Source organism: Acartia tonsa, chromosome 9, assembly GCF_053477335.1.
Source record: "Acartia tonsa isolate MP-2025a chromosome 9, ASM5347733v1, whole genome shotgun sequence".
NCBI classification, from domain to species: domain Eukaryota; kingdom Metazoa; phylum Arthropoda; class Copepoda; order Calanoida; family Acartiidae; genus Acartia; species Acartia tonsa.
In genome coordinates, this window is record NC_137268.1 from 13,467,512 (window position 1) to 13,481,236 (window position 13,725).

Here is a 13,725-nt window from a genome sequence, read left to right on the forward strand (position 1 = left end):
CGGCCAACCAACGCGCGTTACTCCGTCCACCTGTTAGCTTTCCGCGCGCACTTGTTGGTTGTAATGTGCGTGTGCGTGCGTGGAATTACTTTGCATATATTCAGCATGTTAAGCTAGTGCGCTTAAAGCACCTTTGGTTCGGCGCATAACCCCCCTCCCCCCTTCCCTCCCCACATTCAAGTATATACCCTATATCCATCCCCCAATTTCTGGTAGCTTAGGCGCATGTAAGCACACTAGAGCTTTTACCAAAAATCTTATAGATTTGTAAACATGGAAATATGATAATATTAGTTTTATTCTTTCTAAACTTATAAAATAAGCTTATATAATATTCTATTATTATTGAAACATATTTTTAGGTTTTGTACTCTGGTAATAGTTATTGATCGCATCGTATTATAGACATCTTACCGCGGATATTAAAAGGAAAAGTTTAAAGATTAATTAAACCCTTGTTAGCCTCAAGGGACCGAAGTCCCGGGCTTACAAAACTTGTAATAGTAATATGAGTTTTATTTTAACATTATAGGAAATTTGTCTGCAATTCTATGCGATACATTATTTAGTACAGCTGAAAACCGGTTCTAATACAGCGGATAATAATCGGTTTCGAAGCCATACTGGAAAGAATTTCTAAACGTGAAATATTTAGTCTGTGAAAGGAACAGAACCACCTTCTTATGATGAGAGATTTTAACGCAGTGTCCATTTCTCTTTTAACCCCCCCGCCCCCCCCCCCCCCCACTTTATTCCAGAACCTCAATACTTCCCTAAATTTGCATTTTCTTTCCCCTTTTCAGCTTACTATCTAAACAGATCCCCTTTATTTGTCTCTCTTTCCCCTTAAGTCCTAATAAGAAGTAGCGAAGAGCACAAAAATTTCTTGTAAGTAATAACTCAGTTCTATTTGGAATTTTCATGTGGAAAGCAAGACATTGATAGATTTTTTAAAATTCTAGAATATTAATAAGATCAAAGTGATTTCTAAACATAAATGACAGTAATATTTGACAATAACAAACAGTGTTTCAAAGATTCTCGAGTGATAGTTTTTATGTTATTTAGTGTTGGTATCAGTGGGCATGCTTGTAAATGAGGAACGGCCGGTAGATTATTCCTTGGCGGCCACACCCTCCAGCAATTCCTCCAGCCCACAAACATCCTCCAGGTCAAGGATTATATACAAGTTTTACTTTAAGTTACATAACAATGGCCATAAAGCAACATTTATTATCTGAAATCACAAATTATAAGCTATATTAATGTTTATAAACTGCTTTTTAATTGTGATGAAAACATTATAATCAAAGAAGATACAGTCATTTTTACTTACGAACATTCCTACTGTATATGCAAATTATAGAGTAACCTTTAAGTATATAATCCATTAATTAGGTCTCCAAGAGAATCATCATACACAAACCACGCAACAAGTGACTTTAAATTCAGAACAAATCCGCAAAGCTATCCTTACAGCCGCTCAGCTGTAAGCAGCAGCAGCAGCGGTCAGACAGCCCATTCAAACAGCTGTTTGAGCCCAGTTGACCAGCGGCTAAGCTGTCTTGAGGACGAAAGCTGTGCCGCTATGGATTTGTCTAGTTCGGTTATTGAGAATGTTTGTCAGAAAATCAAAAGGAATATAATGACTCAAAAAGTTAGTAACAATCAGAGTTTTGATAAAAAAAAAAATTTCAAATATAAAACCACAATTTTTTACCTGTACTTTTATTTACTTATTTCATCAGCATATAGAATAAAAAAAATCTATGGCAGTAGCAACTCTGTATTGTAAAACAAAAGGCAGCATGTCCATCATCAATTATTATACATTAAGCTTTGCTTTTAATGGATGATGTCATCCCAGTTAAAGTAAGATTTATCAATTTTATAAGTAAGCATTGATATGAATTATTTATTAAATAATATTATTCACCTGTATTTACAAGTATTAATTATTATGCGTAAAAATCATATTATTATTAAAGATTAAAGGAATATACTTAATTTATTATACAAGTAATCTAAATATCTTATTGTAAAAGAACAGATTAAGATTAAAGAACAGAATGAAAAAGGCAGAAATTTGTCATCTAAAAAGTACTATATAATATTCTCCATTGATTTTTGATTCAGTCTTTTATTGTACAATACCACTTTAAAATGTTGGATCTACTGCAGTTCACGGTAAAATATTGCTGGTAAGCAATATTTCCAAAAATCTATAAATTTTAAAGGCTGCTAGCTGCCAAACGGCTGAGCGTATAGATCATACCCGCACACCATTTTAAGCGGCATAAAAAGGCCTACAAATAATCAGGAATAGCCAAGATCCAATTATGCACAGGGAAAGCTTCACTGAAGAAAAAACGCGTAAAATAGGTCTTTTTCGCGCATTACTCTGCACTGCGAGATAATTATGCATTATTGATTTATGGCAATTCCAGATTATTTGTACGCCTTCTTATGCGGTTTAAAACAGTGTGCGGGCATGATCTGTACGTTCAGCCGTTTGGCAGCTAGCATAGATTTTTGGAAATATTGCTTACCAGCAATATTTTAACATGAACTGCAGTAGATCCAAAATGTTTTTATTTTACCATGTTATGTAGGGATCTTAAGGGGTAAGACAATCGACGTTATGATGATGATATACAGCCCCAATGAATATTAACAAAATTAACCCTTTTGTATTTTCAAATTATTGATTGAAAAGTTTAAAGGCTAATAGTTTGGAACCAATTAATCACAATATAATGCAAGTATTCAAAGTTTTTGAGCCAACGAATAAGATAACATGAAAATGATACTTTAGGTAGCAGTATAATGTAAGGTCTAATGTCCCCACCCTCCTTTATGTTAAGTAACACATAATCCATCATATTTTCATTTATTCAAGAATTTTAATGGGTTACACCTTAGTTTAAATTAATGTTAAGGCATCATAAATTAGAAGGATTTAAATACATTCAAGCTAAATTAATTAATTTTCTTTTTGCTATGCTTCTTTTAAGCATAGAAATGTATAAAGATTCTTAAGATAATTATAGGTTTTAATTTCAAATAAATATAGTAAGATTCTTTTAACTTTTCTGAGACATCCTGTCACTTTTAATAAGTTAAAGGGAAAAATATCACTTCAAGGTTTTTTATTGATAGGTTGTTTTTTTTATTGATGTGTGATAATATGAATTGAAGTTGATTATTAAATGCCGACGTTTTGGGTCCATTGCTACTTGCTTAGATGTTTCTAGAGGGGCTTTGAGGGAGGGGAGGGAGGGGGGAGAGAGTGTCTACCCACCACTTTAGATTTTAGTTTTTAAAAGAAAAGGTCATGATTGGGATGTATTTTTTTTCTATTAGCGATTTCTCTTTGGAGGGTAGTAGCATCCTCCCCCAAAATTGTTACAAATCTTCTCTGTACCTATAAGAAACTTTTCTGTGAATGAGAACCATGTTGATCCACTGGTTAGCGAAATCCTTTGATACACACAGACGGTCGTCATGTCACTGTTATATTTTTCAATCGTCAATTAAAAACCTTGAATTTTAAAATACACTGTGAGCCTTTTAGCTTAAAGCCAATGAGAGAGAGAACTTTTTGCGCTTGTTTCAATTTATGCACATAAATTCTTTTATAAATGGATACCTGCTAATTATTGTCCCTAAACACCTTTTTCGCGGATTTTATGGATGTTAAACTGTTTATAATAACATCAGATTGAAGGCATTGTAAGACTTTTATGGTATTGTTAAATACTGCATGAAGATGCTTTTAGAACAACATAGCGCTCTTTGGTTTTATATATATGTTAGATGAATAATTATTATATGCTGATGCCGCCAGCTATTTCTATTTTTAATGAGTATTGTGTATGTTTTAAAAGGATATTCATTTTTGGCAGATTTTTAGAGATAAAGATAGATAATGAATAATGTTGCGTTTCTGCCGTTTTCTATGCATAAAATATGGACTATATGGAATTAATGAAAAAAGCAATGGATAATTTAATAATGTCTGATGTATACATATACTTATTTTCCCTACCATTAGTCTATAACAATCCTATTGATTTTGCTAATAATTTCAAAACTAAGAGTCTCCTTTAAAGAGAACTTCTTTAGGTTATTGCATTTCTTAATTGTTCTTTGAACAAGGTATAAATTAAACTGATTTGAACCGAGGACATAGACAACGCTTCCTTGAAAAGGAAAAAAAAGAAGAGAGCATATTTTAAAACAGTATAAGGTGTAAAAAATGTTATTAATTGTAATGTAATCGCTGTTCTCCAAAGGGACATATTTAGTCTAGCTTAAATGGGAAAGATATCTTATTTATTTACTTATTTTTTCATGAATTTTTAGAAACATTGTCTATATATATTATTTTTAACAGATGGTTTTAATTACCCCCTCTTTTCAATACTAATATCTTTTTATTTTCCTAATTAGATATTGTCATATCATAGTATTGTTTCTTGGCTTTTAAAAGAGTACACATTATTAAGAATATCATTTTATTCTGTATCATTACTACATTGAAGATAGCAGGAAGCAATTGTTGTGAATTAAATAAAAAAACTGTTATGGAATTCAAAATAGATGCACTAGAATGTATCATGTGTGACGTCATAAAAATACATCTCTTACCAATCTCTTTTCAAAAAGTTTCTTATCCCACTTCTCCTCTCATTCCATTTCATTCCATTTTAGAAGTATTTTATCACGTCACACATGACACTTTCCAGCGCTTTAGAAAGATTACTTTTTTGTATTGGTGCCAAAAACAGGGCTCAAACAAAATCAAATAAATAATTTGATAAAAGTTTTTGAATCATTGTAATTTTTGTATCCAGAAGTCACCCTGATCTAGCGGTAAACTCCAACCCAGACAACTTTGCCGCAGCTTTCGCGGGTCTCCACCGCCACCAGCCCCCCGCCATGAACGGCGATGACGAGGAGCCAAAGGACCTGAGCCCGAAACGTGGCTCGCCACCCGTCAATTTTGAATCACAAATGGTGGCAGAAATTGCCGCTGCCCGCCGGCGGCTGTCAAGCAGCGGCGGACATGTAACGGTTGATCATGAAAGTAGAGGATCACGGCCTGGCTCGGCGGGAAGTTCAGGTGAGAACGTCATTTCTAGTATGGCTCCGAAATCGATTATTTTCCGCTGGATTAGAACCGGTTTTAAGCAATACTGAAAAATCATGTTTCATCAGTTTTCATCGAATATCAAAATGTACAATCATAATATTAAGACCAATTTTGTTAGCCCGTGCCTTCGGCATCTCGGTGCTAACAATACTAGTTTTTATTATAATTCTACATTTTTATATCCGCGGAAATCTGTTTATAATACGATGCGATAAATAGCTATTTTCTCTTTGTTTTTAGTTTAGGGTTGTTTTGCTTCAAATGTTGAACATTTCAAATATGCTTATCTGTAGAAATCAGCTATTCATCGCTCATAGTTTAACATATAAAAATGATAAAAATACATCCAAATGACCATATTTTCATTTTATTGAATAAAGTTTTGTTTTAACCAATAATTATAAGATTTTAAAGCTAAAAAATGTAGGCCATTTAAAAAAGTTTATGTCTTAAGATATAAAAATCTAGGCATTTGAATTTGATATTTATGACTTTCAAATAATGTACATAGAACATTAAAAGTTGAAAAAGGGATAAAAATCTAAAGAAAAATTTAAAATATTTTTTTTTATTCAAGTAAGAAACATCTTTGCTTTTGTAATATTTGAGTGTCATTGTATATAAATAAAAGCAAATAAGTAAATGCTAAACAAATTATTATTCAGAATACATTTCCTTGTTGGTAAGGTGATGACAATTAGAGAGTAGGGGAATGTAAGCACTTAGCTCGACATTTAATGTTCCTATTTACACCTTCGCTACCAACTTAAGATAACATCTTTGGGCGAGTCCATTAGGCAATGAATTAGGAAGGTTGTGATTTATGAACAAATTAATCTTCCTCTTAATTTTTTTCTCAAATAAAATGGAATATTCTAATTTTTTAGAAGATAACTTTTTATTATTGTCCTATTATGATTTTTTATTTTATTGAATGAAATAAGCATAGTTTAAATCAAACTTTTCTTCGTTTTTACCTTAAACGTGTAATTAAGCCGATATTTTATTTAAACTTTAACATTCTAATGAACTCGGCAAATGTATTACAAGCATTGCTTAATGCCTATCCTATCCCCCTTACTCTAAAATCCCCTTTAACACAACACTCGTATTATTTACGATGTCTTGGTATTACCGCGTTAATATCAATGTAACCATAAAATCCCCCCCCCCCCACATTATTCCCCCATACCCCAAAAACCTAGTATTGACTTGTAAACAAATAACTTTAGCCTGAAAAGAGGAGCCGACATGCTCTTCAGGGTGTAAAGAAATGCAAATAGGCGCCTTTTAAGAAATTTGAATAAAATTTCCACAATCGCCATTCGAATTAACTTTTGTACTAATATTTTTTGTGTGTCGTTAAACCTTTCTGGAAAAAATAAATAATTATATAAGAGATATTATCAGTTGTACTAGATGAAAATTTATAGGTCCCAAATTCAACAAGGTTACCAATTACTTTCTTCTGGTAATTGTTACTTTAAAGTGTTGGGAATACATGGTAGTATTGTACATAAGAGGCATTCAATGGTTATCCAAGTAGTTTTCATAATATCATGATCATTTAAAACAGTAAATTTTTATAAATACTAAACTTTTAGAGAATTTTTTAAAAATCTAATTTATTAAATTATTTTTCTTATTCGTTTTCCAGATTTCTAAAATCTTTACATTTCTTCTGTGTAGTTGAATTTTTCCCCTGTTTGGCTGTTTTATCAAGATTCTTTTCTGCTGTTATGTGGGACAAATACCATATTTTCCATGGGAAGAAATATTAAGATTGATAAACGATATTGAATATTATTGATTCTATTATGTTGTTATTACAATTTATTTCTCAGTAATTTCTTTATGCAAAATTCTATTAAGCATAAATTCTTTAATATGTAAGTCAAAATACAAAAGTCATTTCTTTAAAATATAACGATTATTTGCTAGGAAAGGGGGGATTGGAGAAATAGTTATTTTTCTCCAGATGTTTTAAATATGTTTTTATATTTTATTTAAAAATGCAATAAAAAGGCATTAAAATAAATCTAATGAATTGAAGATAACTATCAAAGGTTTAAACATCTAAATAATTATCCTTTAATGTGTTAAGCTACTCAGCATTTTTGAATTGTTTGTCTGTCCGAAAGCAAAAGTAGCTTGTTATTGCTACGCTTCTAATGCAAATATCAACCTTGTTACATTTATACATATGGTATAACACACATTAGTATAAAAATGAAAGATAGGCATCTGATTTGTAAAATTAGAATGGATATATGAAAGGTTGTATGTCAAATTATGACATCCATCCAATACATCCCCAGAAACGCCCCCATTTAGTTCAAAATCTAGTCATAAAAGTTTCGATTATATCCATAAATTGCAATATATTATTCTCAAGGTGTCGGTCAGATTTATCTTAGTTGTAGAGTAGCGGCGACAAAAAAATACATCTTGTCTTCTGTTTTTTTTATTAATATAAATATCTAAAGATTTTAATAGTTGTCTAGGGTTTTGGTTTGGCTTTGTTTGAATGACTGTGGCTTTATTTTAACATTAGTTATGCTTCATTTAAAGTTCCTGTAAATACAAATCTGTAATTATAAATTCTAAAATTGATTTTATGCATTTTATGTAAACCAAAAAGTACAATTGATTAAAAGAATGTTTTTGTAATCTTCTCTACCCCCAAAATGCCCAAAAATAGTTTAAAAATTCCACAAATTCTAAACAAAAAATGCAGACTTTCAAGTATTGATTATATTCAAGAAACAGAAAAAAATGGTTGCAGCCTGAAAAATCAATTCTATTGTTTTTACATCCTTTTTGGGGTTTATATAATATAATCATAAAAAATGACCTAAAATTCACAAAAAAAACATTACATATGTATATATTTAAATCAGGATTCTACAGAACTAAAAAAACGAAACAAAAAAAATATTTATAAGTTTTTTACGTGGCATTGTCAGTTTTGATATTGTTCTTATTTTAAATTATGTACGTATGTAAAAATAATCTGAATTTATACAAGCAAAAAGTTCTACGCGACTAGAACTTCAATTATTTCGTCGTCTGAATACTTTACTGGATTTAAATTAGAGTATTGAGAGTATTATTTCATTTAAACACTTGCAATTTCGCTTATAACTTTTCTGCTTGTCAGATTTGTTAATAATTGCAGCTTAAAATTTTGAAATATGATACATTTTTTCTCAATTTTATTGCGAATTGGTAGAGTTTTCGAGCTAAAACAGAGTAAAAAATTCTACGAAAACTATGTAAAAAATCGTCTAATACAATTGACCGTTGTCTGTGACTATGTATTATGTAGATTATATCAACTTGGTCAAAATACATAGTTTGCATATTTAAAAAAGGTCCTTTTTTTCTTTCTTACCATCCAGGGACATATATGGTCACAAAAAACTTTAATTGTTTAGATTTATTTAGACTTTTTTTTATTGTTAGACGTAAAGGACAAATATATAAAGTTTTTTCTCATAGTATTGTTTATTTTTGTTATATCATGTTTCGGCATCTTTCAAATTTGACCTCCCCCCCTTCCTCATTTCTCTGTATAGTTAAATTATGGTTAGTTGACATAAAATTAGATAAGAAAAAAAAGTATAATAATCAAAAGTTGCACTTTTTGAATAATACATTAAGTACGTTCTAATTAATTTAAAAGTTTTAAACTAAGATAAAATGATATAATGTTGTATCAATTGAGTTATATACAATATGTTAATTTTGGACCTAAAGTTCCTTGTTATGCTACTTGTCTTTAACCATTTTGAAACTAAGAATGCTAAATTTTTAAGCCTTTAATATATACATACATATATATTTGTCTTTGTAAACGTGATTTTCAAATAAATTTTACATGTCACATAAGCGCATAGTCAAACAACAATAAAAACATTCCTCTTTTGTTGGGAAGACTGTAATTTAAATTCTTAATTGTTGTTATGAATCTTATTTATTTTATTAACTAAATTTTCAAAAGCATAATAGATTTGCTTTTTTACATTTTAAAGCCCAAAACCGGTTTTAATATTTTTCATTTTATTATTCGTAGAAAATTGTCTGTAATACGATACGATATATGATTTTAGTATGGCTAAGAAATAGTTCTAATCCTGCGAATATTAATCTGTTTGGAAGCCATACTAGAATAGTTATTTCTCGTATCGTATTATAAACGGCTTTCCGCGGATATAGAATGTACAATTATAAGATTAAAACTAGTTTTTTAGCCCCGAGGTGCCGGAGGCACCGGCTAAAAAAACTGGTTTTAATCTTTTGATTGTACATTTCTATATTCGTAGAAAACTGGATATAATACGATGCTAGACATAGTTTTTTCGTATGGATGAGAACCGGTTCCTATCCACCGGATTCGAATAAATACGAGAAAAGGGTTTATATTGGTTATCCAAATGTGTTGAAAAACTTGTAAAAATATTGAGCTAACATGGTATATTGAGTAACATGAGGCACATAAATCTTGTCCAAATTGTTACATTGAAAATGGATATTCTGCTACATATATTTGTATTATACTCAGGGATCTTAAGGGATAAGAAATCGGCCTTTAAATCTAAGTACATCCTCAATGATGATACACAAAAATATCCCTTCTGTAGATTACATTCATTGGTTGAAACGTTTGAAAAAGTCTCGAAAATTTTTGATCCAACGAATAAGAAAGCGTTATTTAAATACTTTGGGGATTAGTGTAATAAACATCCCAATGTCCCCTCCTTCCATGATTATAAACCAAGAATATATAGGTCTGAAGTTAGTTTTACAATTCTTAAAATCACACCCCTGTTAAGCTTTAATGCTTGTATTATTTCAACAACAATGTCATTATGTTATTTTAACGACGACATGAATATTATGTTAAATACAATAATATGTCAGTCATTGTTACTTCTAAATCGACATAAACATTAAAACTATATGTCAACACAAGCTCTCATATTCTACAGGAACATCAACCAAGAACTTATATTCAAATTTATTGAAGCACTTAAATATTCAAATTGAGAATTTCTACCCAAAATTTTGGTATTGAAAGAAAATGTTTTGTGTTGACTTTTCTACATATTTTATCCTTTAGACTGCTGTCAACAAATGTATTCAATATCATTTGAATATGCTAAACTCAAATTTAGGGTCAAACGGCCATACAAATGTAGAGACAAGGACACCAGGGATCTAAAGGGAAAAGACAATGGCCCATAATTTGATGTACAATGTACATCCCGAATGATAATACATGAAATTAGCCCTTTTGTAGATTATAAATATGGTTGAAACGTTTGGACAATTAAACCAACAAATCAAAATTCAATTTTTTTATGCCAACGAATGAGAAAACGTTATTATAAAACTAGTATGATAAACAGACCAATGATTCCTCCCTCCCAGATTTTTTGTATAGAAACTGCGCTACCCATAAAAATCTTTTGTAATTGATATTAAAAGGCAATTTGAATATGGACGAGCAAAAAAACCTGACATTAAAGTCGCAATTTATGGATTTTTGGCCAAAAATATTTAAATACATGGCAAAAAGCCTTGATAATATTTTTACATAAAAACTGAATTTTTAACGTTAAATATGATAAAATTTGTGAATGCCGTTGTTGTATAATATAATATTTTTAATCTGGAAATATTGCAAAAAGTTTCGAATCATGGCTAAATCATTAAATTGTACATGAATAGGGAAATCATTAAAAAATTGTAAGGCAAAATAAAAAAAAATCACATAGCAAAAAATATAGATGAATACTAGATTGATAACTTTTTAGAAATTTATCCTAATGCGTATAAGATAAAGTAATGGTAACCTTAATTTTGTAGTAAAAATTTCATTAATGTACAAAATGGTATGAATTATTTATAACTTCTATTACATCAAATTTCCCCCCAAACTTTACTTCCCCATTTTGCTTAATATATGTCCTATGGTTGTAGATAAAGTATATCTGACATGAAAAATATATCTTCTAACCGGTTTATGATAATAACAATAATAAAAGGGAAATTTCATTATTCGCTCTTTTTTTAAGTGCAACTACAAATCCTAGCGATTTTAAAAGACTAAAAATGATAAAAAGATTTTAGAATAAAATAAGCATAATATTTGAATTGTAAACCTATATATTTAATTACATCCAAGAAAAGCCACAAGGCAAATAAATTAAAGAGTAACTGCACTGTTGATCAACAATTTTTTGGCTGGAAATCCATAGTTTGAAAATTATAGGACAGTTCTAACATGCTTAAATTAATCAATTTATCGCATCATATTATAGACAGCTTTCCACGGTTATTTAGAATGAAAACATATACAAATAAAACCAGTTTTGTGGGCCCTGAGGTGCCTAAGGCACATGGTAAAAAAATTAGCATTAATTTTATGATTTTTATTTTAATAATTGTGGAAATCTGATTGTTATACCAAGCTAAACATTATTTTTCAGTATTGCATAGAGCCGGTTCTAATCCAGCGGATATAAATCGGTTTGGAAGCCATACTGGAATAGGTATTTATCACATTGTATTATAGACAGCTTTCCGCGGTAATTTAGAATGAAAAAATATACAAATAAAACCAGTTTTGTGGGCCCTGAGGTGCCTAAGGCCCATGCTAAAAAATTTAACATTAATTTTAGGATTTTTATTTTAATAATTGTGGAAATTTGACTGTAATACCAAGCTAAACATTATTTTTCAGTTTTGCATAGAGCCGGTTCTAATCCAGCGGATATAAATCGATTTGGAAGCCAGACTGGAATAGGTATTTATAGGTATTATAGACAGCTTTCCGCAGTTATTTAGAATAAAAAAATATACAAATAAAACCAGTTTTGTTTGCCCTGAGGTGCCTAAGACCCATGCTAAAAAATTAAACATTATTTTATGATTTCTATTTTAATAATTGGAAATTTGACTGTAAAACGAAGCTAAACATGATTTTTCAGTATTGCTTAGAGCCAGTTCTAATCCATCTGATATAAATCGGTTTAAAGCTATACTGGAATATATATTTATTGCATTGTATTATAGACAGCTTTCCACAGTTATTTATAATGAAAAAATATACAAATAAAACCAGTTTTGTAGGCACTGATGTGCCTAAGGCCCGTGGTAAAAAAATTAACATTAATTTTATGATTTTTATTTTAATAATCGTGGAAATTTGACTGTAATACGAAGCTAAACATGATTTTTCAGTATTGCTTAGAGCCAGTTCTAATCCATCGGATATAAATCAGTTTAAAGCCATACTGGAATAGTTATTTATTGCATTGTATTATAGACAGCTGTCTGCGGATATTAAAATGGAAAATTATAAGATTAAAACCAATTTTGTAATAAAGGCCTGTGATAAAAAAAACTGACATTATTATTTATGATTTTTATTTTAGTAATCGTGGGAAAATGTGGAAATTTGACTTTAATACGAAGCTAAACATGATTTTTCAGTATGGCTTAGAACCGGTTCTTATCCAGCGGAAATAAATTGGTTTGGAAGTCATACTGGAATAGTTATTTATTGCATTGTATTATAGACAGCTGTCCACGGATATTAAAATGGAAAATTATACAATTAAAACCAGTTTTGTGGGCTCCAAATGGCCGAAGGCCTGTGCTAAAAAAACTGACATTATTCTTTAGGATTTTTATTTTAGAGATTGTGGGAAAATGTCTGTAATACAATGCTATAAATGACTTTTTTTAATATGGCTTAGAACAGTTTCTTATCCAGCGGATATAAATCGGTTTGGAAGCCTTACTGGAATATTTATCAAATCGTATTATAGACAGTTGTCCGCAGATATTAAAATAGAAATGCAAGAGTTAAAAACTTAAAAACGAAGTGAAAAACGTTATTCTATAGCCATTAAATTACTAACAATATTTGTTAAAAAGTATCGTTAAATTGGATGGTTTGTAACGTAAAAACAACGTAAAAAATTGAATAAAATAACGGTTATTCTATAGCCATTATATTGCTAACAATATTTGTTAAAAAGTATTGTTAAATTAGACGGTTTTAACGTAAACATGATGTAAAAAACTATTTTAAAAAACCGTTATACTATAGTTATTAAATTACTAAAAATATTTTTATAAAAAGTATCGTTAAATTGGACGGTTTTAACGTAAAGACCATGTAAAAAAGGATTAAAAGACGTTATTCTATAGCCATTAAATTACTAATAATATTTGTTGAAAAGTATTGATAAATTGGACGATTTTTAACATAAAAACAATGTGAAAACGCTTCTAAAGCCATTAAATTACTTACAATATTTGTGCCAAATTGTCTGTAATATGATGCATTTCAGTATGGCAGAGAACCAATTATAATCTAGCGGATATAGCCATATAAGTTTATAAAACTTTGGGTACCAAATGTAATTTACAGTCCAATGTTTACTAAAGGTTATGAAACTTTGGGTACCAAGTGTAATTTACAGTCCAATGTTTACAAATGGTTATAAAACTTTGGGTACCAAATGTAATTTACAAACCAATTTTTACTAATGGTT

The 13,725-nt window shown here is 30.0% G+C and overlaps 1 protein-coding gene across 2 annotated transcripts in view; it reads left to right on the forward strand.

The window, feature by feature from the left end:
- The window catches only part of LOC145328255 (uncharacterized), an 80,758-nt gene that overhangs the window by 35,563 nt on the left and 31,470 nt on the right, over positions 1–13,725 (forward strand). For both annotated transcript variants that reach the window (XM_080171872.1, XM_080171873.1), the window contains 3 exons: positions 1,069–1,171; positions 1,399–1,636; positions 4,855–5,125. In XM_080171872.1, the coding sequence (XP_080027998.1) occupies positions 1,069–1,171; positions 1,399–1,636; positions 4,855–5,125 (612 nt within the window). The remainder of the gene's footprint in view (positions 1–1,068; positions 1,172–1,398; positions 1,637–4,854; positions 5,126–13,725) is intronic.